The sequence below is a fragment of the Lagopus leucura genome, unplaced genomic scaffold (assembly GCF_019238085.1).
Source record: "Lagopus leucura isolate 7727_CA_CO unplaced genomic scaffold, USGS_WTPT01 Super-Scaffold_100012, whole genome shotgun sequence".
NCBI lineage: Eukaryota > Metazoa > Chordata > Aves > Galliformes > Phasianidae > Lagopus > Lagopus leucura.
The window spans coordinates 8,421,561-8,449,273 of record NW_024962267.1 but is presented as its reverse complement, the minus strand read 5'-3'; the positions used below and the strand labels follow the sequence as shown (position 1 = coordinate 8,449,273).

The window sequence follows — 27,713 nt, the reverse complement described above, 5'->3', positions numbered from 1 at the left end:
TGTTCTTGTTTTTATTAGTGTGCACAGAAGCCTTTTGGTCTTTGAAGGCATGCAACGGCCCTTCACAATAATCTTATGAATTAGCGTTGTATAAAGAACAAATAAAAAGATCAGCTGTTAAAAGCTAACACATGAAATTAATTCACTAAGATTTTCTTCTGTTAACTGGCCACATCTTTCCACTGTAAATTCCACAGACAACTGAGACCTGAAGGCAGGTACGCCTGTATAAGGCGCACTCTAGTAGTTTGGATTCCAACGTTTGGTATTATATTGTGTGGAAATGAAGGCGGTAGACACAAGTACTGTTAAGCAGCAGTATTAAAATCGACTTCGTTTGAGGTTAAAGACTTTATTTTCTGTTGCTGATAGAAAGTTACAAAAGACACTAATCCATTTACTCCTGGGGCCTGTGGTGATTTGGTTAGTTTTATGTCTAGTAGTTGACTGGTGTAGTGAATGCCTTCACAGATGGCAGAACCGTCCTTTCATCTGGTTGGTTGTGAGGCTCAAAGGAATTTCCTGAACAGCCATAATACTGGTATTAAGTGCAGCAGTTATGTACATTGCGGGAAGGTACCTTCACTCATGCAGTTTTGAATCTTTCTCAGACTGTAGGTTCAAGCCAGAGAAGCAGGTTTTTTAAAAGAAAACCATGGGTCACTACACCTGATGTTGGTGCATCAGATGAATAGCTAGAAATAAGACACAATGTTAATTACATGTACAAATGAAAAAGTACAGGTGGCGCAATGTGAAAACTGACTTGGCTGTTTTCTTTGAGACTTGGAAATTTTCTGTTAGTGTCTGCAGGCTTGGAAATTATCTCAATGTAATAGCAAAGTAGTACACAGCCCAGGAACATAGCTTGCTAAACTCTGACCCAGATTTTTCTGCTGCATGTGTGCAAAACCTGCTGCATGTTCATCAGCACATGGCTTGTGTATGTGTACAGGATGCATCATTTGTGCAGGGGCTGGGTGGATCAAAAAGACAGGGCATGTGAGTCTGTCTAGCATGTTATCCAACAGAGATGGAAGAGTACTGCTATGAGACTGTAATGTCAGTGTTTTCTGAGGTTTTGGTTTTCATACGAGATCTTGCTTCTTGCTTCTATGAAATTTTGGAGAAAATTTGAATTTTAGCACCTTGGACCACCGCTGTTCTTATCCAGTCCACAGTGCCAATGGCAATTGCTCATTTATTTACATAAACCCCAATAATTTTTGTTATCTGATTAAAGCATTTTTACAAATAAAATATTCAGACTATTCCCTATTAAGAGCCATCCATGTTTCAAGCTTTCATCAATTCTAATTCCTTTATTTGTACAAATTTACTACAAGGTGTATTTTTCTTCCTCACACATAGCACAGGTGAAGGGATCAAAGCAAAACATCCAAAGAATTCAAATGAAATTAACCTTGTAAAATTATTGAAAACCTTGAAACCATGCTAAGAAAATCCTGAGTAAATTGGTCACAAATTTAACTTAAGTAGAACTACAGTACTTTTTTTTTTTTTTTAACCTGTGCAGGTCTGGCCCAAGGAAGGGTTAACAACAGAAAATATTTAACTGTTAGGAGAAAGGAAACAACAGTATTGATACAATGTAATTGACGTGAAAAAGCACCTGCAATTGTAGAGCAGATTGCAGATTTGCAGACGGCAAACTGAGCCGTGCTGGTTTAGGGAGATCAGTCTCCAAACAGTATCTTCAGAGTTAGTAATTCTCCAGTGCTTTAGCTTTTGGTGACAGAGCTTGCTTAAGAAATATATAAAGGCAGGTTGTTGCAAGTGTCAAAATTAATGGAGGCTTGGCTTGTTCAGTGTGTCCTTTCCACTTCTGCAACTGTCTCTTCCCCATGTCACCCTTTTCTTACCTTCTTCAACAAGAAGGGCAGAACAGAGCACCTCTTGGCTCAGCAGGTTGATGACATTGAGGCTGGTCGGGATGTTGCACTGGTTGGTTCTGCCTGCTTTTCCCCCATTTAAAGGTGCAAATAATTTCACTTCCATTTTTTGAAGTTGAAAATATACTGAGATGTCATGTTTGGCTGAAATTGGCCAACCAGTCCAAAAGCAACTGTCACAGGAAGAGATTGCAAACAATTCAAATGCAAAAGCTTGTTTACTTAGGAAAAACAGCTGAAGAAACCTCACAGTTACTATTTTAAACAGTAGTTACTGTTATTTTTATAGGATTTTGGGGATTTCCAGATAGCCATGGTGATATATGATAAAAATATGAATTGAGATAGTATATCTGTTTCAAGGTTTTTCTATAAGCAAAGTCTGATTGAAATTTTTTTCTGATTGTGGAAATGTAATTTGCTTATATGAGAGTGGGAATAGATTGCCATCCTGCGGTACAGTAATCTTTCCCATTGCGTGCTCAATTTGCTCACTGTGAAAATGACTGTCTTCAATGGATGAGGTAAACCTAAGACTTAAGTGGCTGCCTTTCCAAAATGCCAGTCTGTCCAGTTCGTATTTTGAAAGGCTACTCTGCCTAAAGAATGCTGTGTTCACCCACACACATTCATCACAGCTGGGCAGTGAAAATCTCATTGTCTTGTTTTTCTTGTTAGATTTTGAAAATGTTATTTCAAATGAGATGCTACACATGGTGTCAAAGTGAGTGCTCTGTGTGTTTACGTGACAAGGCATGAGGGACAGCTCCCTGTTTCAGATTCTCTAAAATCTTGCTGTTCAGAGATAGCTGTTCTTTTATGTCTCAGTCTCCCTATTTGTTTTATGCTGCTTTTATTTTTCCTGTTGCCTTTTGCTGTCTCAGGTATCAAAAGCGAAGCTCAGCACAGCTAAGGTCAGCACACCCGTGGTGCCTTATACAGGGCAGAATTAAGGTCAGGGGCTGCTACTTGAAAATACATTAACTTGAGTGATTGGGAGAATGGTAATTACAGACTAACAATGCGCAAGAGATCAAGATTTCCCCTTGCTTGTGTGAACACGTTGAGGTAGCTCCCGAACCATGTACACTCTTGCTTTACATGCTTAATATGACAGGTAGAGGCACACCTACGTTAGTTGTAAATTACTATTTATTGTTTCTTACTCTAACATTTGTGTTATTCCTGTGCATATAGAAACTGCGCACCTGTGTTTAAAACAACTATAAGCAAGCTTATGCAGCACAAATGAGCATAATTGGGCTAATTTGTGGCATAATACATACCAGTGAAGTTAGGTACGGAGTGTGCTTAGTTGCTGTGTTGGTGTTATGTTTCTAATGCATGATTTTAAGCTGTACACTGTGAAGATGACAACTTGGCTTGTAGCAAAACCACTTTGTACTAGGTGATTGTAGTTCTGATAAACTTGAATAATGTCATTACCTTTTTAATTTTTAATTTTTAATAAGAATGTAGGTTTACAATTTTAGAGAAACAATTTAACAAGAAGAAAACCCAATAAGTAGACTAAAGCATTGCCTGCTGCTTTTCCATTGCTGTTTCACTTATACAGTTCTCCCCAGTCTTTCTTTTTTCTAATGACATAATAGCTGCATGCCTAGCTTTTCCAAGCTAACTGTCTCTAAGCGTTTCCTTCTGGGGAAATTTTCTTAGGAGACTTCATTACTCCCTCTTTCTGCTCTTTTTTTTTTTTTTCCCTTGACAGCATTTGATGTCAGAGCATGTGGAATAGAAGGATCTCAGAATCTCCATAGAGCTTGCTCTTCATGTGTTTTAGAGCAGTTCAGGATTTCTGCGCTCTGTAATGCTAAGCAGTATTAAGGCCTAAGCTAACAACACGAAGGCTTGCCAGATGCTCAGGGAGGCCTGGGTATGGTTTAACTCTAGTTTTACTGAGTGAAAAGATGCCTGCAGGCTCTTGCTCTGCATGGTGTCATTTGTTGTGGCCAGGAGCACTCTGGGCAACGTTCAGTCTGGTTCATTATGCTTGCTCACAGGAGGATCAGTGATTCGCACTTGGTACAGCTGCCTGTCCCCCAGAAAAAAAAACCTATTTTCTTCCTGCTGTTCAGCATAGATTGAAGTAGACCTGGTCCCGGTGATTCTTGCCAGCTCCCCCTACCGGCCTGGCTGGCCATACTGTACAGTTCAGGCTTGTCAGGGTAAAGGACTATCTCTTGCTGCGTTGTTTTCCTAATATTCCTGCATGCTATAATCCTGCCACTTAATTTTTAATGATAGGTTCATTTAGATCTTGACTTCATAATCTCTTTGTCTCCCTCCCTCCCTTCCTCTCTATCTTTTTCTCCCTCTCTACTTTCACTAAAAATCCCTTCTAAATAGGTGCGAATGGAGCCTGCAGGTCGGCCCTTCATCTCTGTTGCACCTCCTGTGTCCCCACAGACAAAAGTGGTGACCCCCTATTCAGCATCACAGCCATCCCCCCCACTACCCCCTCCCCCCCCTCCTCCTCCTCCGCCACCACCTCCTCCTCCTCCTCCGCCACCTCCGCTCCCCAGCCAGGCCGCCCCATCTGCTGCCTCACCTGCTGCCATGTTTGTTAAGTACAGCACCATCACCAGGCTGCAGAATGCTGCCCAGCACGGTGGGCCTTTTTCCAAGGCCCCTGCTGCTGCACAGCAGCCCCCCCTGCCCCCTCCATCCTCAGGCAAGCCTCAGATACTGGTGCCGCCCAATGGAGTCATGCCACCTCCCCCCCCTCCTCCTCCTCCCCCCACACCGGGCTCAGCCATGGCACAACTGAAGCCGGCACCTGTTGCCCCCTCTGTACCACAGTTCACACCTCCACCACCCCCTCCCAAAATCCATCAGGTTCAACCAAATGTAAGTCAGGTGGCTGCTGCTGCCTCACCATTGCCACCACCACCTCCCCCTGTGCCTGCCCCACCACCACCCCAAGCACCCCCAAAGCCTCTCATGACAGCTCTCCCCCCACAGCCTAGCAGGAAGGCAGCGTCACCAGGGGTCTCACACATCACCTCCCCTGTGCCAGTTCCCTTGCCTCTTGCAAGTAAGAAACAGCCAAGTGTCACATCTCCCCAGGTGCCTCCGCTGCCCCCGGCCCCTCTGGGCCCCACTCCTCCCCCAACATTTCCAAAGCAGCAGAGTTTTTCTATGAAGCCTCCCCCATCACCTCAATCCCCAGTGCTGTCAGTAGTGAAGCAGATAGTCAGCCAGTTCCCACCTCCTCCCACCCCACCTGCCACTGAGCCCCAGCCTCTGAAACCCCTTCCTTTGAGTGTGGCTCCCCAGTCACCTCCAGCGGTGAAGGCAAAACCCAAATGGCAGCCTGCCTCTGCTCCCTCACCGGATTTCCCACCTCCTCCACCAGAGAGCAGCTTAGTGTTTCCTCCTCCGCCTCCTTCCCCAGCTACCTCTGCAGGTTCTCCCCCCCCTGACAAATCAGGGTCTCCAGTCAAAAAGACCAGCAAGACATCAAGCCCTGGAGCAAAGAAACCACCTCCAACACCTCAGCGGAACTCCAGCATCAAGTCCACCAGCTCCACTGAGTACAGTGAGTCCAAGAGACCTTCAGTGGACCACCTTGTCAGCAAATTTGCACACCCACCAGAGCCATCAGGGTCTCCATCAAAGGAGTCATCACCTCCTGTGGCCCCTCCAAAGCCCGGAAAGCTCAATCTCTCTGGTGTGAGCTTGCCCATCGTCCTTCCGCAGGGAGGGATCCCGGCCAAGGCTCTTGCTCCAGGTGTATCAGGGAAGGAACCTATGGTTGAATTTCCTTCTCCGCCGTCGGATTCAGACTTTCCACCACCACCACCTGAAATAGATCTTCCTCTCCCCCCCGTTGAGATACCATCCGTGTTTTCAGGCAGCACTTCTCCAAAAGTTGCTGTGGTCAACCCTCAGCCTCAGGCGTGGTCGAAACCATCAGTTAAAAAAGCTCCACCACCCACACGTCCGAAGCGGAACGACAGCACTCGGCTGACACAGGCAGACGTCGCAGAGTCACCGGCAACACCTGGCCCCCAAGTGCCCACTTCACCCAAGTCTAGCCTTAGCGTTCAGCCAGGATTCCTGGCAGACCTCAACCGGACGCTGCAGCGGAAATCCATCACCCGGCACGGCTCCCTCTCCTCTGCCCGGATGTCCAGAGCAGAGCCCACTGCCACCATGGACGACATGGCCTTGCCGCCGCCCCCACCGGAGCTTCTGGCCGATCAGCAGAAGACGAGCAGCTTCGGGGGCAGCCACATATCTGGCTATGCAACATTACGGAGGGGGCCACCCCCCGCGCCTCCCAAGAGGGATCAGAACACTAAGTTGTCACGGGACTGGTAGTCGGTCACCCAGGGCCGGTGCTCTCCATGACTTGTGGCTGCTCTGTGACCAGCCAACCCGTGATGTTGTGCACTTGGAGAGAATGTGGGGACGTGGATAATAGCCCTGTCAAAAGAGGTGATCTCAAACTGTAGTCAAGGCTAAAGATAGACATTCCCCCCTTATGGCTAGGCCAAAACAGTTGGGGGCAGGGGGTTGTCAGTATTTTATTGGGGGAGGTGGGTAGAGAGGTGTTGACTTAACATTTTCAATTTCTTTTACCCTTCATATGGATTGGACCAAAATCCCTTTTTCTTACTTTTTCTGCATTTGGGGGGGAAGATAATTTTTTGTAGTGTCTGTCCATGTGAGACATGTTTGTGCATGTATTATAAGTGTAGGTATATAATATATTGTGATATATTTCATTGCAATTATAGAAGATAACCAGAATGTTTTTGTAGATCCGTATTTATTGTTTCAGTCGCTATGTTATTGGGAATCGGACTCTGTAACCAATCTGATTGTAAAGATGAAACTGTCGGGGGCACTTTAAAGAAAGAAGGAGAAAGGAAGAAAGGAAAAAAAAAAAGCAGGGAAAACAAACAAACAAACAATTTGGCAGTTTGTGATGGGTAAATGGTGCAGAGTTGAGTCTGCTAGTAACTGCACGCTGGTCATTGATTAAAAATGCAAACACAACATACCAAAACATTCTGGTCATAATACTACTGAAAACGAGTATGTTATGAGGAAGAAAATAGATTTTATATATAGTGGGCTGGAGTGAAATATATTTATACTATAAAGAACCTCCCCCTTCCTTCCAAATAGTTTAAAAATATACACTGCTACAAATTAATTTGAAGTTATTTGTCCATGAATAACTAGGAGAAGTACATCTATTCCAATCCATTATGCATCTTGACTTTATAGTAGGCTTGATCATTTGTTTTTATGACACAAGGTGACTATTTCTGTTAACCCCTTCTGAAAGCTGCCAGGACTCCTGCAACCAGTGCCGACCCACAAGGCTGACCCCTGTGGATGCACCACTTGTACGTGTAACTCTTTCCCTGAACAAACAGGTAGGTTTTGGCAGTGTTACGTTCTCAACTGAACATACCTAGCGCAGTCTCATGCTGTCTGTGCCCAGTAAGATGTGTTACCGTTACAGAAACAAGTGTCTGGAAACAGTTAAAAGTACTGTTTGTAATTCATTAGTAGCTGTCAGAAAATATTACTTTCTAGAAAGAGAGAAAGTATTGGTAACTTGAGGCAAACACAGCTGCAGTTTCTTTTCTCTGACGTACCAGGAACTGTGACCAACACATAGAGCTGTTAATTATGAAGTTGTACTTCTAACAGCCAAGGGGAGGACTGGAAAAAAAAATCTTTGAGAGGCAATAATGTTTGCAGACAGTTTTAAGGGGCTGCATGAGTAGGAAATATTTGCTTTGGTGTTTTTTTTGTTTGCCACAGAGTCACAATCACGGCATCAGGTACCACAGTCCTTTTTTTGTACTTTGGAAGTTTCACGATGCTGCTTTAGCCATGGTTTGGACACAGTAAGTTAGTGCAGTTAGCGTAAGTGCTCTTGTGTGTTATGCATGCTCCGTACAGGGTAGTGGTATACAATCTATGTAGGTTAAGCAGAATATCGGGCCTGTACCCAGGTCATCCTTGGTTGTTACAACTTCCTTGGTCACAACAGGGATGCTGTCAAGGCTCAGATGTCAAAAGGATTTTATTATTGTTTACCTTTTCTCTAAAAGCAAGTATTATTACATGCTTTCCTTCCCACAAAAAGTGAAACAAAGGCAGTAGTTTAACCTGACGGTGTCTTCAAGCGTTAAAGTAAGGTACAAGCTAAGCTCGTGGTAGAGAAATTCTGGCTGATAGAAATATTGTGAGAGGGCTTGCTGTTCCTTTTTTATAGTTTTTTAAAAATCTAAATAATAAAATAAATGTCTTTGTGAATAATTTATCAATAGGAAAAAGTTTGCCAATTAGAAGGAAAAATGACGCATCTATAACTATATAATTTTAAATAAGTGCATCATGAAAAGAGAAAAATCAATGGTGCTGTTTCTGCCTTCCTGTTTCATATCCCTTCTTGAAATCTCTTTCAGCACCTCTGGAAATTATTTTAGTATTTCAGACTAGTTTTTTTGAGCAATAAGGATATACCATTGTGTGCATTTTTAAAGCACTGCTGTGGAAAGGCACTTTTTTTCTATCTTTCAGATTGTTCGCAAATTTCTGTTTCTACTACTTTTGTGCTTATGAAGTGTCCTTAAAAGCATTTATGTTGTTGATTTTGAGCATAGTCAGTATAGCTGGCTAATAAGTTAATAGAAAAATTGTTAAGCTATACTGGAATTCATGGGTGCTGTAATTTTCTACGTTGGTCCTTCTGCTGCTTTGTACTGTATACAGCTCCAGGGGCTCGTACCCACCAGTGGTGCAAAATGTGTGCAGACACAGTTACAACTCCCCAGCTGATACTGGCAGTAGGCAGGTGGCACATTCTCTGCTCCCTGGTAGGGTGCAAATGTGAGTTGATGCAGTGCGTGCTCCCAGACGAGAGCAATCAGGGAATTCTGCTTATCTCCTCTTTCTTTCTCTGCAAAACAGTTCTGTTGGTGTGTGATGGTTCCATTTTTTTTTCTTCTGTTCATTCAGTGCAGGTGCCTCTGGGATTTGCATTTGGCAGAGCAATGTTTTGAGTGCAGGTTTTTCTGAGGTGTTTGAGCTTTGTTCTTTTAATGTTCCTGTGCCCGAGTTCATTTACCCACTATCTCCCACGAGACGGTAAATCCATGCTTAATTTTGCAGGCTACTAAAGAGCTTGCTGGGAGACAGAAATTGAACACCAACTTTACAGCACAAAGAATGAGCATCAGCAAAGGTGGCACCCTTCTTAGTACAGCTTCCTTCATTAGTAAGTAGTCATATAGAAATATAGCAAGTGGCTGCAGCTTTCCTTCTGATGAGCACTGAAATCTGGATACAGAGTGGTTTGGAAAATCTGGATGCCTTTTCTCCTTCTGAGACCTGTTGACATAACTTGCTTTTCTAGTGTATTTACTGCTTTTATGACAGCACATCTGCATGCCTTATTTACAAGCTGTTTTTTGCCCTTGTGCACTGGTTTCAGAATTCTACCATTTTCTTTGCTAAAATCATCAGAAAACAAAGGAGCCAAATTTCAGACATGCAGGAAGATGCTTCTTGCTGCAAATGCGGGGCTATGTTTTGGCACTGTTCAAATGAACAAGTGAGGGCCGAGCTAGCACCCTCTGTACACAAAGATGGCACATGGTTTCATCCTAGAATGCTGAAAATGGATAGCCCTAATTACATGTATGTGTACAATTTGACTCAATGTCAGGGAAAGCCTTGCTTCTGCAGGAGTTGGTGAAAGCAGATAGTGGCATTCTGCACACTCTGTTCCAGTGCCTGTTCTTTCAGATTTCCTCCAGTGGTGACATCTGCCTCTACGGGTAGCTGGGCTCTGTTCATCCAGCAGAGAGCAGAGTTCACTCCGTGTGGTGTGGGCATAGAAAGCAGGGGCTCACTGACTTCCCTTTAATTCTGCTCTTGGGGGATTGCTTTTGAAGGGAAAAACTAGGCTCTCCTAACAGCAGTAACAAGAGGAGAGAAAAGATGTAACAAGAAAGCTCTTTAGCAAGTGGTTCTAAACAAATAATTGGTAATACGTTTGAGATGGACGTGCCAGTCTTCTGTTTTGCCTTTCAAACCAGGAAGGAGGCACAAGACCCACAAAAAAGAAAGTAATCTAGTTATTTCAATTCTTTACATGGAAATTACCTGCTTTCCTCTGCGCAGTAGCTTCCTCGTGCAACAAAAGACTACTTGCTCTAACGTGGTGCACAGCCCCAAAGCCAAAGAGCTCCTCTCCTGAACTTACTGTGCAGTGTCCTGCAGAGCACCAGGGAACGACAACAAGGTACCTGAATCACTTTGTCTTCAGGACTAATGGGAGAGGGAGCAATTTTTTAACAAGTGCATTTTAAGATTTACTGTTGTGGAGTTGCACGTGTGGAGTTTTGTTGTTGTTGTTTTCCTAATTTCTTTGTTCTGTGCTCTTAGGCAACCAGGTAGCACAGATCAGAGTGGCCAGTCTTGCTCTGGGTTAAAATTATTTCTTTACACAGTTAAAGGAACCAAAAGTGCTGTTTCAACTGCAGAAGGGCAAAAAAGATTTTTTTTCTGCTTATTACAGAAAACTGCATAGATTTAAATTGTTGTACAGTAGTAAAGCAGTACTACAATGCAGTAGTGCCATTACTGGTAAAATTCTCTTATTCAAAGTAAGATAAATGGGTCTTACTTGAGCATTACTTCCAGTAGTGAGTCACATTAAAATCAGTTGCATCTCCTTGATTAATTGGGACATTGTATGGCTTTAACTATATCTTGAGAACATTTGCTGTGGTAGAGAATAAGATTTACCATCTGAAAATATTGCTAACATAGAGCCAAATTCCTAGAGCTGTAGTGGTATTTTTATTCAATTTGTTACCTGCAGAATTTTCAACACTTGATGCTCTTCCTGGTTTTTAGTATTTACTTCCAAGTAGCAGCAGTAGTTTGTAAAGGTATTTTCTGTTTGGCATAAATATGCTGATAAGATGGAAGTCACACACGTGTGCTTTCTTGCAGTTCTGTCTCAGTCCAAACATGAGCAATGTGAACTCCTGCCAGAATGTAGTAAAGACAGTGAAGATGTGATCAGAACAAATGAGCATTTTTGTTTTCTTGGTGGTGGTTTTTCCTTTTTTTTTTTCCCCTCTCATTGTGAAGATGTAGAGTTATATTCTTGTTCAAACAGTGCTCCTGACCTGGGGACAAGGGCAGTTTTATTTCTTTGGTTGTAGGAGCTTCCTTATTTGTGGCTCCTGGTGTTCAGTTTTGTGTTCCTTTTTTCACTTGGAGTAGACTGCAATCCAGAGAGCATTTAACACTACAGCTTTCCCTTACAAGCTTCTATAAAATGCTGGTGCTTTTTAAACTTTCTATTTTAGAAGTATAAGTACATTTTTCTAAAACAATTTTCCTTTCTGAATTCCTTTTCTCCTTTAGTTAAAAAAAAATAAGTGACAAAACCAGCATTACAGTGCAGGGGTCAGCACTCACTAATACTGCAATCCAATGAGACACAGGCTTTGTCTAGTTTTGAAAAGTTTTAAGCCACTAAATTGCAAATGATTGGCCATCATATGTAAAATTAAAGTAACTGCCACTAATGTGAGAAAAATAAGTAGGACAAGGATTCAGTGAGCTCTGTTTGTGGGAATTGTATGTCCTCAATGAGGAGAGCTAGAGAAGAACTGGAAGGAACAGGAGCTGGTGCTGCATCTATGCCCAGTCCCCTACAGCAGGAATTTAGTGAGGGGAATGAGTGAGAAGAAACTGGAACAACAGATTTTGGAAACCCCCTTAAGTGTTAACACTTAAAGGCAACCTGTCTGTTGCACTTTGGAATTGAACCAACTGTTCCTTGGAGTGGAAAATAGTTCTCTCTCACTCAGGAATTCCGAAGATGCCAAAGATGCATTCAGAGCTACATTTCAGGTACGCAGATGTGCTTGCAGCAGCTGCTCCTGAGGCTAAGCTGCCAGGGGCTGCAGCTGCTGTGTGGCAGGAGAGCAGGGCTGCTGCTGTCAGCTGCCCTGCAGCCCTTGCTTTGACTCACCATTGTAGGTAAGTGAGTACAGAGTACAGACGTGCAAGGGGCGTGGGCAAAGGCCGGTTTAGCTAGAGAACCTGTGCTCAAAGACTCCCTTGTTGCTAATTTGGTGCAGCACTTTTTAAATTAAAAGTAAAAGGAAAATCAATACTTTCACAAGTTACAATTGTAATCTTAGCTTTCGTCCTAGTGGACTGCCATGGAGCAGAAATTAACTGGAGCAGCGGATTGTTTTATGGCTTACAGTAACTACTGGTAGCAGCCACTAGTGATATCCTGTACGATACTGGGGATGCAAATGTAAGAAGAAAGTGTCACTGCAATGATGATCTGTCTATACAGCAAACTTGTGATGAGTGCTGTAAATACATTCATGTTTACTGCTTTAAAAAAGAAAATTGCACATTCTGTCTTTCAATGGGATTGCCTCCCCTCTTCTTCCCTTTCCAAAAAAGAAATATCAAAGCTCTTTTAGACTGCTAGCTTCAGGTTGGGGGGAGCTTTGCCATATTATAAATATATATAAATATATGTATAAATATACTTTTTTAAGCATGAGAGAGGACAAAAGAAATACATTATAGAGTACCCAATATAGATCATTATACAATGGAATATGCACAATTCAATAAAGATGTAGTTAAATTTAATAATTTGTTTTAATCCTCTGTCTTGCCCTTTTCCTTCTTCAGAACCCACCTTCTGTTCTCAGGGCAGCAGCAGCTCCCTTTTACAGGGCTCCTGCTTTGCTACAGGTTGCTCATTCTTGATAAAATTACTACTTATTGTTCCTTTGCACAGCTCTTTCCAGTGGATCAGAGCTGGCTGTATCAGTAGCATTGTACATAGCAGCCACAGGTCTAAAGAAGACCCAGAGTGTAAGCTCACCTTTTCCATCTGCCTGTTCCCTCAGATGTGCAAGGTCCTGGCATTACTCAGTTCAGCTCTGCTCAAACAGCTGATGGCTGGTAAATGCTGGTGCAGCCCTTCACTGGGGTCCACTGCAGGGAATTCATTATGCTGTACACCATGGGGGATGCACAGAGGCTGGTTGTGCAGCACTTGTGAGCTGCTACTGCAGGGATTTGAAAATTAAGATTAAAGAACTCACACTGAATTCCTGCTCATGTAGGAAGGGCACTAATTCTGAGAGGCTCTGAGGTACTTGGGCTTACATGTAAAACTGAAGTCATTTCTGCCTTGAGCCAAAAGCTGCAGCAGTACAGCAGTACCAAAACCAGAACTCAGCTGCATGAACAGAACTTGAACCACAAGCAGAGCTGCCTGCACCACAGGGAAATCAATTGGAGTGTCATGGCCCCAGGTCACTCATGTCATCACTGAAAGAAGAGAAGCTGTTTGTTCTTGCAGGTCTCAAGGAAGTAAGCTCTGCCTGAATGCTGGAGATGCAGAGTGGTGTTTAGGAAAGGTGAACAAGAACACTCCAGTCAGCTCAGAAGAATCTTAGCCTAAAAGTAAAGTTGTTACTAGTGAACAGCAGCTCAGAGCTGTGAATGCAACATGAGCATCCGTGCTGGAAGAAGAAGCTGGTGTCCTAGCACTGGCCAATTACAGGAAATACAGTCACAGAAGTGGAGACATGAGCTGCTGAAGGCTGCCAGCTGGATGCCAGTATTCAAACCTAGGCTGGGGGAAGAGCTGAGCTCACCTTCTCTGAACAGGGCTCCTGTATACACAAGCCACGTCTCCCCATCCCTCAACACGTTTCAAAAAGCCTGTAACAAGAGAAGGAAAGTGACGCAGTGGTGGCACACTCACAGAACACAGTGTGTGCTTTGTTCCTTTTATTCAGGGCTTGTAACAAGAGGGTTTAGTACACAGCAACAGTTAATTCCAAGTACAATTAAAAAAATTTAAAAATTGGGTTTTGCACTCACTTGGAAGATGGTTCAAATGGCACACACAATAAAACGTTACCGGCAGCACGCAGCTCCCCAGACTCTTGCAGGCTCGATCATTTACAGTGGGCTCTGCACTTCTCCACTGCATCAGCAGCACCAAAAATCAAAAAGCACAGAGTGCTTCCCTTCCAACTGCAACCCAAATGTGTGTGAGGGGGGGTTCTGCTTGCAGAAAAGTACATGGACAAAAAAAATCCATGTTAGACACTAACATTTCCAGAGAATTCATAGAAACTACTTGTCCATGCAAGTTGCAAAAGACACTTTTTCAAATGTGAAAAGAAGCACTTGGGCTTTCCAAAAAAAAAACAAACAAAAAAACAAAACAAAACTCAGATGTCAGCACTTTAGCAAGGCGCTGTAATGGAAATGAATTTGTACACAGCTCTTCCTCATTTTGTAAATAGAAGGACTTTTCTGAGGTTTTAAGAGAAACAGGAAACGTACTGCCACCACATACCTGTCCAGCAGGATGCTGGGTGTAGGCTTACCTCTGGCCAACAGGCTCCTGCTGTCTTTTTACCTTCTTGCAACCCATGTTGGAATAAGCAAAGGTGTTAATGAGGACGTTCAGAGCACCAAAGAAAACAAACAGTTCCTGCATTTGCAGAAAGTTGCACAAAACACATTGCTGCTTTGAATTAATGCAGAACATCATGGTTTGAATTACTTGCAACAGCAGTTGGCAAAACTTGGCTGCATCAAGTGCTCAGCAAACCTTCCCACAGACAGGAGATGAGGGTCACACTAGTTGCACAATCGTAAAAATCAAGATGACTGTTGCTACGCACCAACCAGCTATTGAAAAGAAAAAAAGTTCCCTCTTGCCCTATTCTGACCTCTGTATAACATACCATTTTAGCCACAAAATGTGGCTGTGCCTAATACTGAGTGATGCCAAAGGGTGGGGTAGGTGGAAAATACATTGTAAGCACAATAAATTCTTGAACGTGGCTCCCTATAAGCTATAGTCCATCACCTACCTTCCCATGCTGTTTGTTTTACAACACTGCCTCTTCTCAACATGAAGTATTTGCCTTTGTGAATGCAACAGTTCTGCACGTTTCCCACTGCCACTGTTGTTGTCAACATAGGAACTAAAGCCTCTGCATGGATTTTGTAACATTTCATTAAATACTGCAGTCCTCCACACTCAGCAAACCCAGTTGAAGCCACAGCACTACACTCTTTCCAACAGCATCCTCTAACAGCTTCCAAAAAAGTTGTACTGATGCTGCTGCTGGGTACCAATCAACAAAAAGTCCTGCCCTTGCCAGAAGGAAAAGGTAAAAGTTCACCTCCTACAAGCACACCGTCTGTTTCTTCCCCCTTGAGCAGCTACCGCTTCTCCCTGAGCGAGTCTGTACCAAACGTGCGCCTCCAACCTGGCACTGCACTGCTTACCAAGGAGGGGCAGGGGGCTCGTGTTAAGTTTTGCATTTGATTTACGTCTGATGCTCATTTCTAGGGAAGAAGTGCATCTGCAGCATTTGCTAGGAACTGGTGGAAGCTGCTGGGAAAAGCACAGCAATAACCTGCCTTCCGGCATAGGCACAAGATAGCACAGAAGCACAGCAGGCTGCACCAGCACACCCCTCCTCCATCAGGGGAACAGCAGGCAGCACACCCTCTGCCAGAAAAAGACCATCAGTCCTGCTACTGCTTCTCTTCTCAAGCCCATCTAAAGCATCCTAAGTAAAAATGCCACTTTGCAGAAGCTGCGTTGTTGCCAATTGAACTTTGGTTATAGGCTGTCACAAAAGTGCTGGAGAACCACACCAGGCAGGGGGCCAAGCATTCTGCCTACTTGCAAACAGTAAGGTGGGGCTACCTCGACAAGACCAGTGTGCTGGTGCAAGTAGAAGACATGCACATCCTCTTAGTCACAGAAGCACTGCACCGGGAGAGCCCTTGGCAGCAAAGAACATTCTCAGGAGGTGTGAGAAGTGAACAAACCGCTGTGGCGAGTGCTCACTAGTTCTCTGGTAAGCCATCCTGCCAGAGCCTCCGTGGACTGTGCAGGAGCTGAGGTGCAAACCAGCAGCAATCTCCAGCCATTTCAAGGAACTTCCAGCTCAGCTGCTTCCTTGCTAGCGCATACCACAAAGACAGGCTGAGTCCCAGGGCCATGCTCCACCTCTTGTCCTTCACAGGGAGCAATGGCTCCTAGTGCCTGTTCTCTGGTGCCTGCTCCAGCTGTTGGGCATAGAAGCACCATAGGGATGTCAAGCATAAAATAGGCTGCTTGCTTTTCCTGCCCCTCTCACCCCTCTAGGGCAACAAAGAAAAAAGAAAGAAGAAACAAAGATGATAAGGACAAGGAGAAAGAAGAAAAAGATAAAAATCAATGGGTGAGATACATGCAACCTTAGCCACCTTGATGCTGAACACATATTAAAATAGTCTGCTTCTGCACTATCTGGGGACAGTCTGTGACATCCTTTCCACACAGGCACATGTCAGAGGGGCAGCTCTAGTTAATAGATTTGTCCCAAGAGGGCTGACAGCAAGGAAGAAAATCTCTGCTAGAGCAAATCAAAGCAGAAGCTGCAGCTAGAGTCCTGCCTGTTTAAGCACAATGAAAGCAGCTGGCTGCAGGCAATGTAGCTCTCAAGAAGGGAGAAAATGTTTCTTTTGGCCATGTAGCACTCTGGGCTATTCTGTAGTGTCTCCTTCTGCCAGCTCTCTGGCATGCATACCCTCTGCTCTGACTGACAGCTGATGCTGAACATCTCCAGGTGTGGTAGAACTCAATGAAGAGAAGTTTGCACCTACAAGGGTGTTGGTTTTTTTCTTCCCACTTCCCTCAACCCCCTTTTAGAAGGAAACGTAAAGAAAGTGGGGAAGGAAGGTTTCTAAAAAGGAGATGTACAAGGGACAAAATTAAAAACACAACCCTCACTGACTTTGACTATGCTAGCATGCAGTCTAGGCAACATTAATACAAAAAGCTTGTTTACCTTGGCCTGGTCTATGAACATAACATCACATCATCCCCAAACAAACTACAGAATTAAGATCTGTACAAAATAAAAAGTATGCATAAAACTCTTTTCTTTGCATTAGTACTGCATAATAAAGCATAAAACCAGCAGGAGGTGACCCAGAAATTCCATCCACAGCAGCTCTTAGAGAACAAAAAACTAAATGCTATCAACAGAGACCAGACTAACCTCTCAAAACCAGCCATGGAGCTTCCCACATTTCACCTTCAAGGTTTTGCAGTTTCATCTTCTGTCCTGAGCTCCAACAAGTACGCAGCACTTTCTGGAGTTCACACTGCTCTGCTTTGGCAGCTCTCAACACACGAAACTTACATGATACACAACCAGGTGAGTGTATCACACACTATGCAAGTACACACAGCCACCACCTGTCTGTCAGAAGTATTCAACAAGCACATGCTCTTGACAGACTGAGTTAAAGACACATTCCACCAATTCATCACCTCCCAGCTGGAATGTGGGTGCACAAGAAGAGAATATTAGCTGTCATGTAGTAACTCATTAGGCTGCCATAACTCAGTACATTTGAGCACTGTGTGCTGTCATCACCAAAAACACAACCAGGACAGAAGAAGCCAGGGAAGCTTTGACGGTCCTGGAAAACACAATTCTTTGGTGCTGAGGGGGTGGCTCTGGAGCACTGCTGCAGTGCAGTCGCCCCACTCTCTAGCCAGGCTGCAAGAACCACTGACCTGTGCAAAAAGTGTAGGCACAACCCGTGATGCTGGAAACACACATCCCAGCTACAGCACAACCAGTGTTTGTAGGTGTGCTCCTAGAGAAATGATGGGCTGAAGGAACTGAACGTGGCTTCTTCCGCTGATCTTGCTGTAAGACAGAAGCTTTTGCAAAGGAAAGTAGAAAAGCATCTCTCCTGGCTAACATCTATTCCAAACAGTAATGCTGCCAACTTCCAGAAAGAAAAGACTAGTGTTTTGGCTACACAGCTGTGGACTGAACAGGGGAGAAAGTAACTTCTATGTTTGCACAGGTTCCTTCAAAGCAGTACTTCTTGTAGGCTTCCACTGAGCTTTACTCACTGTCACAGGATTAACACGCTCTTCTGCGAGCTCACAGCAGGTGATCAAGTTCACTCACCTCCTACAAGCACACCGTCTGTTTCTTTCCCCTTGAGCAGCTACCGCTTCTCCCTGAGCGAGTCTGTACCAAACGTGTGCCTCCAACCTGGCACTGCACTGCTTACCAAGGAGGAGCAGGGGGCTCGTGTCAAGTACCCAGCCCCACTGCCAATATCATCACAAACTCAGCGCCGGCAGTGCTCTCTGTACTGCTGTTTTACACACAGGCTTCAGAAGAAAGCTGCAGCACTACCTTGCCTTTGACAGTTAGTGTTGGCTGGAACCTGGTCAGATGTCAGTCGGGACTGTGTCCCTGGCCCAGGAGGCTCCGGCAGTACAGAGGTCAGCTCCACTTGTGGAGCAGCAGGACAACAACAGGAGGTTTAATCGGTTTGTCCTGATAATGCATGACATTCAACCAAAGGCAGCATTTAGTCCTTCCTGAGGGCAGACTAGCATAGCCATCATTTTACACTGACGATCACAGAGCAGCATTTTTAACAGAGACTTAAAAAGCAAACTATCAGCCCAGGGCCTCCACTTGTTATTACTCCACCCTGGATCCACAAGTACAGTTAAAATACCTATTTCTTCATAATAAACATTGGAGAAGACTAGGAGAAGAGCTAGGACTACTTCTAGTTACTGCTTGGATTTCCATGGGAAACCAGTACACAACAACAGCCCTTTTTACTTCCACTTAAGAGATTTTGGCAATAGACATGAAGACGACAATTGCCGTTTGTCCTGCCTCCGCACAGGGCTCTCAAAGTACATATGCAAATCTAGTCATCAAGTACAAAAAAGCCAATTTACAATACCTGATTGGATTTTTAAGATTATATTGTGCATAAGACTAAAGTTGGGGGTATGTTTCTCTAGTGCAAGCAGGTGTGAGTAGATCTGAACCTTAGATCACAGCTCCTAGAGTTTATCCTCAGACCCCAGGAGGACCTGTAAATTTCACCTTCACTGTCAATGGCATCTGTGAGTTCCAGACAACCCAGCAGCACCCATGGCAGGTAGCTTGGTGTGGAGCAGCACATTCACATCAGCGCATGACCAAAACCAAACCTGTTGCATTCAAAAGATGAGGAGATGGGGGCGAGGGTCCTCTGGGCTGCAGCCATCAGAACTGTCTAAACTAAAGGGTGAGTGAACCAAAGCCAGCTCTGCGTGCCTGTGTCAGCCTATAAAAGCAGAGCAGCTGCAGAAGTATTTTTGCTAAAGATGGAATCAACTGTAAGGAAGTCAGATACATGAACAACTTTGCATACAAATCCCTGTGTTTGCTAACACACAAGCATTTTTCCAGCTGCACAGGAGTGTAGTGTAGAAGAAAGGACATCCACCAGCCAGCAACCCTTCACCACAAGCATCCAGGACATCCCCAGTGCCAGGCACTGCTGCCAAATGTAGTGCCACCATGGTGCACAGGATTCCTGAGAGAGATCCCAGAGCCTGTCAAGAAGTCAGAATGGGAGTGAAGGACATAATAGCTAATCAATGAGTTTGTTAGATCTGAATGGGTCAGCTTACTTCAGCATCAGATTGCTCACGATAGCCTCTGCTGGCAACTGGAAGAGCCGTTTGTTCAAACAACTCAAAACACTACTGTTTTATAATGAGGAGGAAAAAAAAAAAAAAAAAAAAAAAAAGAGTGGTTGTTACAATTATCCTTCATTCTGCTATTTTGGATGGGGCCCCAGAGGCTGGTAGAGATGAGGAAGCCCTGACAGCTCCTGCAGCAGGAGACGCAGCGCTCTGTCCTCTAGTCTTCACTCTGAGTAATGCATGATGGACTCCACATAGTTCCCTGGGAAGAGCCCCGTCACTCCATTCATGACCCCTTCGTACCAACCATCGTCATTCTTCTTAATGACATAAATGATGGCACCTTCCTGAAATGAGAGCTCATCTTCTTTGTCCTTCGTGTAGTCATAGATGGCTACCACTAGAAAAGAACAGAGGATGGTCTGTTAGAAGAAGTACAAGCACACACCTCAGTCACCTCCACACTTAGATCTATACAATGCTCAAATGCAGTTCCCTTACTTAATGTCATTCCCATGGTACGTAATAGCAATGTAAGTGAAAACAAATTATGAAATAGAAAAAAAAAGGCAGCACCTCTCTCTAAAATAAAATGCATGCCTACTATATCAACATCTTTTTTATACAGGAACAAAAGAACTTTATCTTACTAAACAGATGAAAGCTGCTTCAGAAAGTCAAAGAAATGCAGTAAAACAACATTGGCAAATACCAAACACGGAAGGTCCGTGCGCATCACATACAGCGAACTTTCCAGTCTTGCCTGTGTAGTTGTTAAGAAGTTTTATAGGGAAAAATAATATATACATACATATAAGTAGCTACATACATAAATACATACAGCATATCTACATACGCACATACCTACAAAAGAAGATATACAATATACCCAAGAGATGCATCACGTACGTACACCACTAAAAGGAAGAACTCATGTGCCTTGCAGATGCTGTGCTTACTGACCCCTTGTAATGAGGCCATTATAAGAGGCTGCACGTCCACACGTTTCTAAGATTCTTGGTGCACTTCCCAGGCCCTGTACCAGGGGTCCACGCATGTCTCTAAGGCACAGGCATGATTCTAAAAGATAAGTGCCTGAGTCAAACTCATCCCCCTTGTAAGTGAGCAGAGAGCACACCCACTGTCTTAGTGTCAAGAGTCACACGGCTGCCCCTTAGGAAGAGGGGCACCAGTTCTGTGCATCTGTCAGAAGCAGTTTGAACGGCCATGCATACAAATTGCCTGTACAAAACGAATCGCACTGTTCCTTGCAATTTTAAACCCACCCTTTTCCAAGTAGGTACGTGGTGCCCAGGGAGGGTCCTCCTCTGCGTACGGATCACTGTACTCCACCACTGCTGCCTCTTCCTCCTCATAGTCCTCTGGAGGTGGGGGTGGCGGCGGAGACTCATCAAACACTGGCTCATCCACAGGTGGGGGCGGGGGAGGAGTATCTGAAACTGAAATGGAGCAGCCCTGTACCTGGGAAACGGCCCCTACCACCATGGCTGCAGGTTATAGAAATGCTTCACATCCAGGCTAGTGGCTACAGCACCCGCGTAAGGAGTGGTGAAAATACACTAGAGACAATAAAGTTCAATGAAGGAACTCACTGAACATTCCTGCAGTGAAACCAATGAAAGTATTTCCTTCCCCCTTGCTTCTTTGGAACTTCTGACAAATATGCAGACAGCGAAGAATTCTGGCTGCACACAGACACATCTCTCATCCACTCAAAACAAAAGCCACGTGCAGAACTGAATCATGGCACAAGAAAGCGCACACTTACTGTTTTCTTGAACTCTGGCAACAAATCCCATTAGTGGTAACTGCGGAGTTACCTGTAGGATGGAGGGGGGAGGAGGAGCAAGGGATGCTGCCACAGAAATTAAAAAAAGAGGCATTCGGTTAGAAACACAAAGCAGCAAACAGGAAAGTAGACATCATCACACTCAGACAATGTAGCACGCTGCCAAGAAGCTGAGATAAAAAGGACAACATTCACCAAAAAATGGTTTAGGGTGTGTAAGCACATTACTTCATCCTTACTTCAAGGAGATTCCCACATTTTTAACTCAACCCATTTCCAACCCATCTCTTTTCCTAAGATCACGAATCAATGCTGAAGCAGAAGTTTGATCTCACGAAAGGATTCCATCAAGTTCTTTACAGCAGCACAGGACTCCACAAACTGGCCTACCTAACAAAGACATCAAGAAGTTTCGCCCCTGTAATCTTCCCATCTTTTAAATTGATTTATGTTTATAAATTGAATGTCTCTTCTATTAAAACACCCACAAACCCTTATTCCTGAAAATAGATATAGCTAATTTTCTACAGAACACAGGCAAAAAGATAAAACAGAAAATTAATTAAATGAGGCAATTTTAGGTGAAACAGAAAGGTACCTTTGAGAAACTTTAGACTTCCAGACAGAAGCCTTGTTGGTAGAACAAAGTACACTTTGCTGTTGCAGAGCAGCAGAGACTAGTCCAATGTGCTGCCTTCCCTTTCTGCCTTATTCTGCAAAACACTGAACTCTGAGCAGCTGGCTTACTGCTAATGAGAGTGCTGTCTTTCTACAAGATGTGCAAATTTTTACACTTAATTAGATAAGCAAGTGTATTGTCTAAGTACAAAAAAATTAGTTAATTCTAGTTAACAAAACTGTAGTCTCACCTTGTAAGGATAATGCAAGACAATTCTTTTTTTAAGAAAGCTCTTGGAATATTTTCCAGAAAGCACACCTCAGGAAAAGCACAACCATTTCTTGTTAGCGTGGTGTACACAGACATTAAATCATGGCCAAGAGAATACCAAGGAAAAAAAAAAGTTTTTAAAAAAAATCTACACTTCCTGTACCAGTACGTTTATTTACCTTACCGAGCTGAGCTAATTAAATTTCAGTCTAGTCCCACAGCTGCAATGTATGACTTAGCATTATTCAGAATTAGTACACCTCATCACAGCAAATGGAAAAAAAAACAACCCAAGTTATTTCAAATTCACATCTCAAAATACACTGTTTGCTCATTTAGCAACTGTTTTCTATTTAGTGCTTTAAATTTCTTCTGCCAGTCATGTTCCACCTTCTTTTTTTCTACCTCACATCACAAACAAAAAATATACACAAAAGCCAGAGCAACGTTTGTTTTTGTTGCAAGAGTATCCATGTACCTCCATATAAAGCAGGCTCCATTACCTCACCACTTAACTGGTATTTCTTGAGAAAATTTAAAATACATTTCTAATTACAGCTTCTTTGACTTGAGTGAGGTGATCTTGGAGAGAATATATTCCTTCAAATGTAACCACAACTGCTGGGAAAAGATCTGGTCTTGCATTTCTCAAAGAGGAAAAGGGAACGTGAATTTGAAACACTAATGAAATGCAACAGCATTCAAGAATACAGCGTTCCTGTCCAACTATGAAGTCGCCTCCTTTTTAATTACATATACTATAAAAATACTTAGTTTCAAAATGTTTCCTTTACTCAAAGTCACATGAAATCATACACTTCCTATCTACCATATGAGACTTGCTTTGGTCTCCTGGGTCCCTTCTGTGCACATTGTGTTCTGCATACAAGTCCTTGAAGGAGATAACAAGGCTTTCCAGGTAGAAAGACAAATCACCCTAGACAAGCACTCTAGGCAAGCACAACAAAAATCCCTTTGTTTTGTTTGGATCACGCAGTTTAATCAAAATGGTGATGCTAACACTAGCTGACATCATTCCTTGTTTATCTTAACCATAATCATTACCTTCCTTTTGGGTCCACAGACTGAACTGCAGTTATGCAACTTATGTAAAGTCAATTTGGTAACTTTATTATTACCTGCAATACTGTTATATATGCTGTCTAAAATGGCATATATATGTCTGAATACGGTGAAAATTCTCTTTACTGCAAAAAGCAATGTTGAAATGTTTATAGTTACTTTCCCTTCCTTCCCTTTTATTCCCTTTCAGATTTCAATATGCATATAATGTGCCTAACAAACGCCACGTATTCCATGCAACAGCGCAGCACTTCACTTGATCAAACTCTTCTACCCTCTCTGCCCCCAGCAGTACCATCCGCTTCCTTCTCAATTTAATCACACACATCTCTTTGCAGACTGACTCACAAGGAGTAATATTTGGACCCGACCAGATCCTTTAAACACAAACTGTAGCAGCTAACCTAATTCCTGATTCAACACTTCATCTAAAACAAAGCCAAACAAATCATCACCAACAAAAACACCCCCACAATAGCACTACAGTACTTTCAAATCAACTTTCAGACTTGCCTTTGCTAACAAGGTCTACAGCATCCCTTGCATCTTTCTGTAGCTTTGTAAGAAAAGGCGTCCCTTACTGTCATATCAATACCTTCACCTCCCCTCACAAGCTCAGGGAGAAGGACACCAGAGATGAACAGCTGCTGAGTTCCCCAACATACAGGACAATACTGCTTGTTAAAATCTCATCATGCGTTTGAGGACAGGTCAGCCACCAGAATAACTTCCATCACATATGGAAGTTCACAGAGGATTGCTTCCCTGCACGTTATACCAAGCACCACCGATGTCTAAAATCTCTAACACTTACCTCTATATAACAAGCAATTTACTGAACTGGTGGTTAATCACAAGGAAAAAGCACGCAAGCACACAGACTGATTAATGAAGAATCAGTGTTTTGCTGCAAAACCAAATGCCTATTATACACCAAAGCAGCTACCTGATACACAGTGCAGTAAAGGACTGAAGTTTGTCCAACAGATCCTGCAAGTCCTGGGAGATCAAAAGGAATTTATCTGACAACAAAAGCCATATTGTCCCAAGCTGCATGCCATAACAACAGCTGCATGCTCTGTGCTCACACCTCCGCTTCAGCACAGCTTCCAGCAATGTACTGCAAGTTACCTCAGACTGACTGCAAGAGCTGCACCAGAGACAGAACATGGGATTTCAGAGATCTGAAAGCCAGTCAATTCAACCCTGTGTTGCATCCATCACAGCAGGCAACCTTTCTTACCTGGGTTCTGGCTATAAAAAGGTCCTCCGTTTATCTGGTTCTGAAGGCTCGTCTGTGACGTGATCGAAGGAGGACGCCGATATGGCAAAGATCCCCCTATTGTTGGTGGTGTATGTCGAGACGCAGGCCTGTTCATGCTGTAGAACTGAACTGGGTGGCCTGGATTAGAAAGAGAAATGTGTTACCAAGGGAAGAATTAGGCTTGTTTTTTGTTTTTTTTAAAGCTACATTCAAAATTCAAAGGCTAGGAAAAGTTTCTGTTCTCTTAGAGTCAATCTACATCCTACAAGCAGTCAGCGCAGCTGCCAGAACACTGGATGTCTCAGCAGCACTACAAAAAACAAACAAACAAACAAACAAAAAACATTCCTCCAACTGCCTGTAATCAGCACTAATCACACACACAAAAAAAGAAAATGCAAAGGTACACAGACATATAATATATACATATGTGTGTATATATATACATACACAAAGTAAATCATTTTCATTTACCCATTTTATAAAACATAATAACTGAATTTATAAGAAGTTCTCATTTATAAACCTGCAAAAAATATCACTTTGCACTCCAGCTGTCAAGCAACACAACGTGTACAAACTGCACTTATTCAAAGAAAAACACAGTACTAAGTATCTTGTTGCTACTCATGAAATATACAGAGAATCATCTGGGGAGAAGAAAACGCTAGAAACTGCTTGAATGGATGGAATAAATGAAATCAAACTCAAAGGTCTGTTATTAAGGAGTTACCCATTGAAGCAACTCCTTGAAAACTTGCTCTGAAAAGCCTCGGACCGTGATCACATCTGGGCTCATCTGCCCGCACAAGGGAGCAGACACTCACCTGTAGAGGCCGTGGAAGAAACAGCAGGGGGAGTTGGAGAGGTGAAGCCATCAGCAAGGGGCTGGGCTCCTGCAGCAGCAGCAGCATCTGGGGTAGAGGAGGAAGGGGCTGGAGCAGGAGGGGTGGGGGCAGGAGCAGAGGTAGAAGGAAGGGGAGAAGTGCCAGCCGAGCCAGCAGGGGCTAAGTGAAGAGAGGAGGAAGAGGTGGAGTTAATAAGGAGATATGTTAGCAAGGATTAGAGAAAGCCTTTGACTCTTCAGTGTTAGCTACTTACTAGATGCATAGTATTTTAGAATGCACGAGGAGATGAGGGAAAAATGAAGCTACTAATGAAAGACTCATTCTTACGTAGACAGTTCATGAGGGTCAAGCAAACCTGCTGCTTCTTTCCAGGTCTGAAGGTAACAACCTAGAACTTTCCAGGGAGAGCCATTACTTTTGAAAGATGTCTTTAATCTTTGTTATTTAGGCTGCAATCTGTAGCATAGCTACATTGAGTTTTTGTACAAATTAGAAAATACACAAAAGAGGAAAGCCAAAAGTGCTTCTCTGGTTCAGAAGCATCATGTATTTCAGCTCACACAGCTAGCCAAAACGATATGCTCCTTTTCACTGAAAGTGCCGAGCAAGGAGTACTAAGATCACTTCCTGTTTCTGGAAAGACCAGTGTAGTTACAGTAAATGAATGCCTTTTCGTGACAAGTCAGCTAGGCTTGCATTGTGTACTGAGGATTTACTCTCTGCCTGCCTCTATTTTAATCTAATTGTCTAAAAGCAAGCTGCTATAGATCTGCATGAACAGCCGATGAAAAAGCATCAATTTGCTTAAAAGGGATAAGTTTCTCCCCACCCACCAAAAAAAGACATTGTTCCTATCTGGTTCCAAGCAGGCAGCCAGGCAAAAAATGCTCAGAAGTCAAGTAGTATATAAAATAAACACTAAAGTGCCTCACACACTTTCAGAAAATACGTTACATTATTCAAATTCACGTTACCAATAGCAAGCAATTTTCAATGATTGCATGCTCCTGGAAAATGAATTCTGAGGTTCCTCATGAGGCTTCCTCATCACATCTGCAAATGCTAAAGTTAACACTGAGACAGAAAGAGGAACAGCAAGTTTCCATTTACCTGGGTAGACACTGGGAGGAGATGGTGTGGGAACAGCAATAGGAACACCCACGCTGCCACTTCCACTGTTCTCACGACTACTGCTCCGACTGCTTGGGTGGCTTCCTCCACTACTCCCACTGCTGCTGTAAGAAACCAAAGTAACGCACAAAATGAATATGCTGCTCTACATGCTGAAACACAAAGGCCTCAGAAAGCACTTCGCTAATTCAGAGTAGTAACAGGAAACAAGAAAAAAGAAATGATGATATAAACCTATATACATCTAACTTTTCCAAAAAGTCCTCTTCATTTTGATCACAGCAGAATGTTTTTCAGCTAGTCCTAGAGAATTTGCCCAAAAATAAAACATGCAAATACAAAAATTCTAAAATGATAAAGTCAGATTTTCTTATGCTTTAAGCCCATCTATTTCACTAGCATCAAGTACTTATGATGTTCAAAACGGAAAGATTTCAAAAGAACTAGTATGTCAAGAAACTTTTCTTGGTATCCTAGAAAGAAGGCTGACCTTTTCCATAACCTTTGGTAACACAGCTCAGCTTCATTCTGTTTGCCACTACCAGAATCCTCAAAATGCAACACTCTTTTTCAACTGTTCAATCTAAAAATATCAACTGTTCAAACAGAGATGTGAAATATAAATTCAACACAAGGTCCTTCAACGTGAAGGACACAAGTCTTCACAGAATCACAGAATTGTTTGAGTTCATAGGGACGTTTTAAAGGTCCAACTTAGTCCAACTCTTCTGAACAGGGACCCCTGCATGTAGATCAGGTTGTTCACAGCCCCGTGCAGCCTGACCTTGAACATCTCCAGGGATGAGGCATCCAGCACATCCTCAAGCAATCTGTGCCAGTGCCTCACCACTCTTCCTTATATCCGATCTAATCTTCCCTTCCTTTAGTTTGAAACCACACCTCCTTGTCCTATCACAACAGACCCTGTCCCTTTCTTTCTTACAGCTCTCCCGCCCCCCTCCCCCCTTAAAATACTGAAAAGCCACTCTCAGATCTCTCTGGAGCCTTTTCTTCTCCAGGCTGAACAGTCCCAGTTCTCTCAACCTGTCCTCACAGGGAGGTGTTCCATTTGTGGGATCATTTTTGTGGCCCTCTTCTGGACACACTCCAACAGGTCCTTGTCTCTCCTGTACTGAGGACTCCCCATCTAGACGCAGTACTCCAGGTGCAGCCTCA

The 27,713-nt window shown here is 43.4% G+C and overlaps 2 protein-coding genes across 14 annotated transcripts in view; one reads left to right on the top strand and one right to left on the bottom strand.

Moving 5' to 3' along the window:
- RAPH1 (Ras association (RalGDS/AF-6) and pleckstrin homology domains 1) overlaps positions 1-12,615 on the top strand; it is an 84,372-nt gene extending 71,757 nt beyond the window's left edge. For 3 of the 6 annotated variants that reach the window (XM_042874260.1, XM_042874262.1, XM_042874261.1), the window contains exon 14: positions 4,281-12,615. In XM_042874260.1, the coding sequence (XP_042730194.1) occupies positions 4,281-6,257 (1,977 nt within the window). In that variant the 3' untranslated portion in view covers positions 6,258-12,615. The other 3 variants (XR_006179540.1, XM_042874264.1, XM_042874263.1) reach the window with 3 other exon arrangements.
- A 1,127-nt stretch (positions 12,616-13,742) lies between these two features.
- The window catches only part of ABI2 (abl interactor 2), a 65,281-nt gene continuing 51,310 nt past the window's right edge, over positions 13,743-27,713 (bottom strand). For 4 of the 8 annotated variants that reach the window (XM_042874270.1, XM_042874265.1, XM_042874267.1 and 1 more), the window contains 5 exons: positions 26,517-26,641; positions 24,538-24,696; positions 21,302-21,388; positions 20,799-20,972; positions 13,743-19,912 (listed from right to left, as the gene is read on the bottom strand). In XM_042874270.1, coding sequence (XP_042730204.1) covers positions 19,737-19,912; positions 20,799-20,972; positions 21,302-21,388; positions 24,538-24,696; positions 26,517-26,641 — 721 coding nt within the window. In that variant the 3' untranslated portion in view covers positions 13,743-19,736. Of the gene's footprint in view, positions 19,913-20,798; positions 20,973-21,301; positions 21,389-24,537; positions 24,697-25,385; positions 25,566-26,516; positions 26,642-27,713 lie in introns of all 8 variants that reach the window. The other 4 variants (XM_042874266.1, XM_042874269.1, XM_042874271.1 and 1 more) reach the window with 3 other exon arrangements.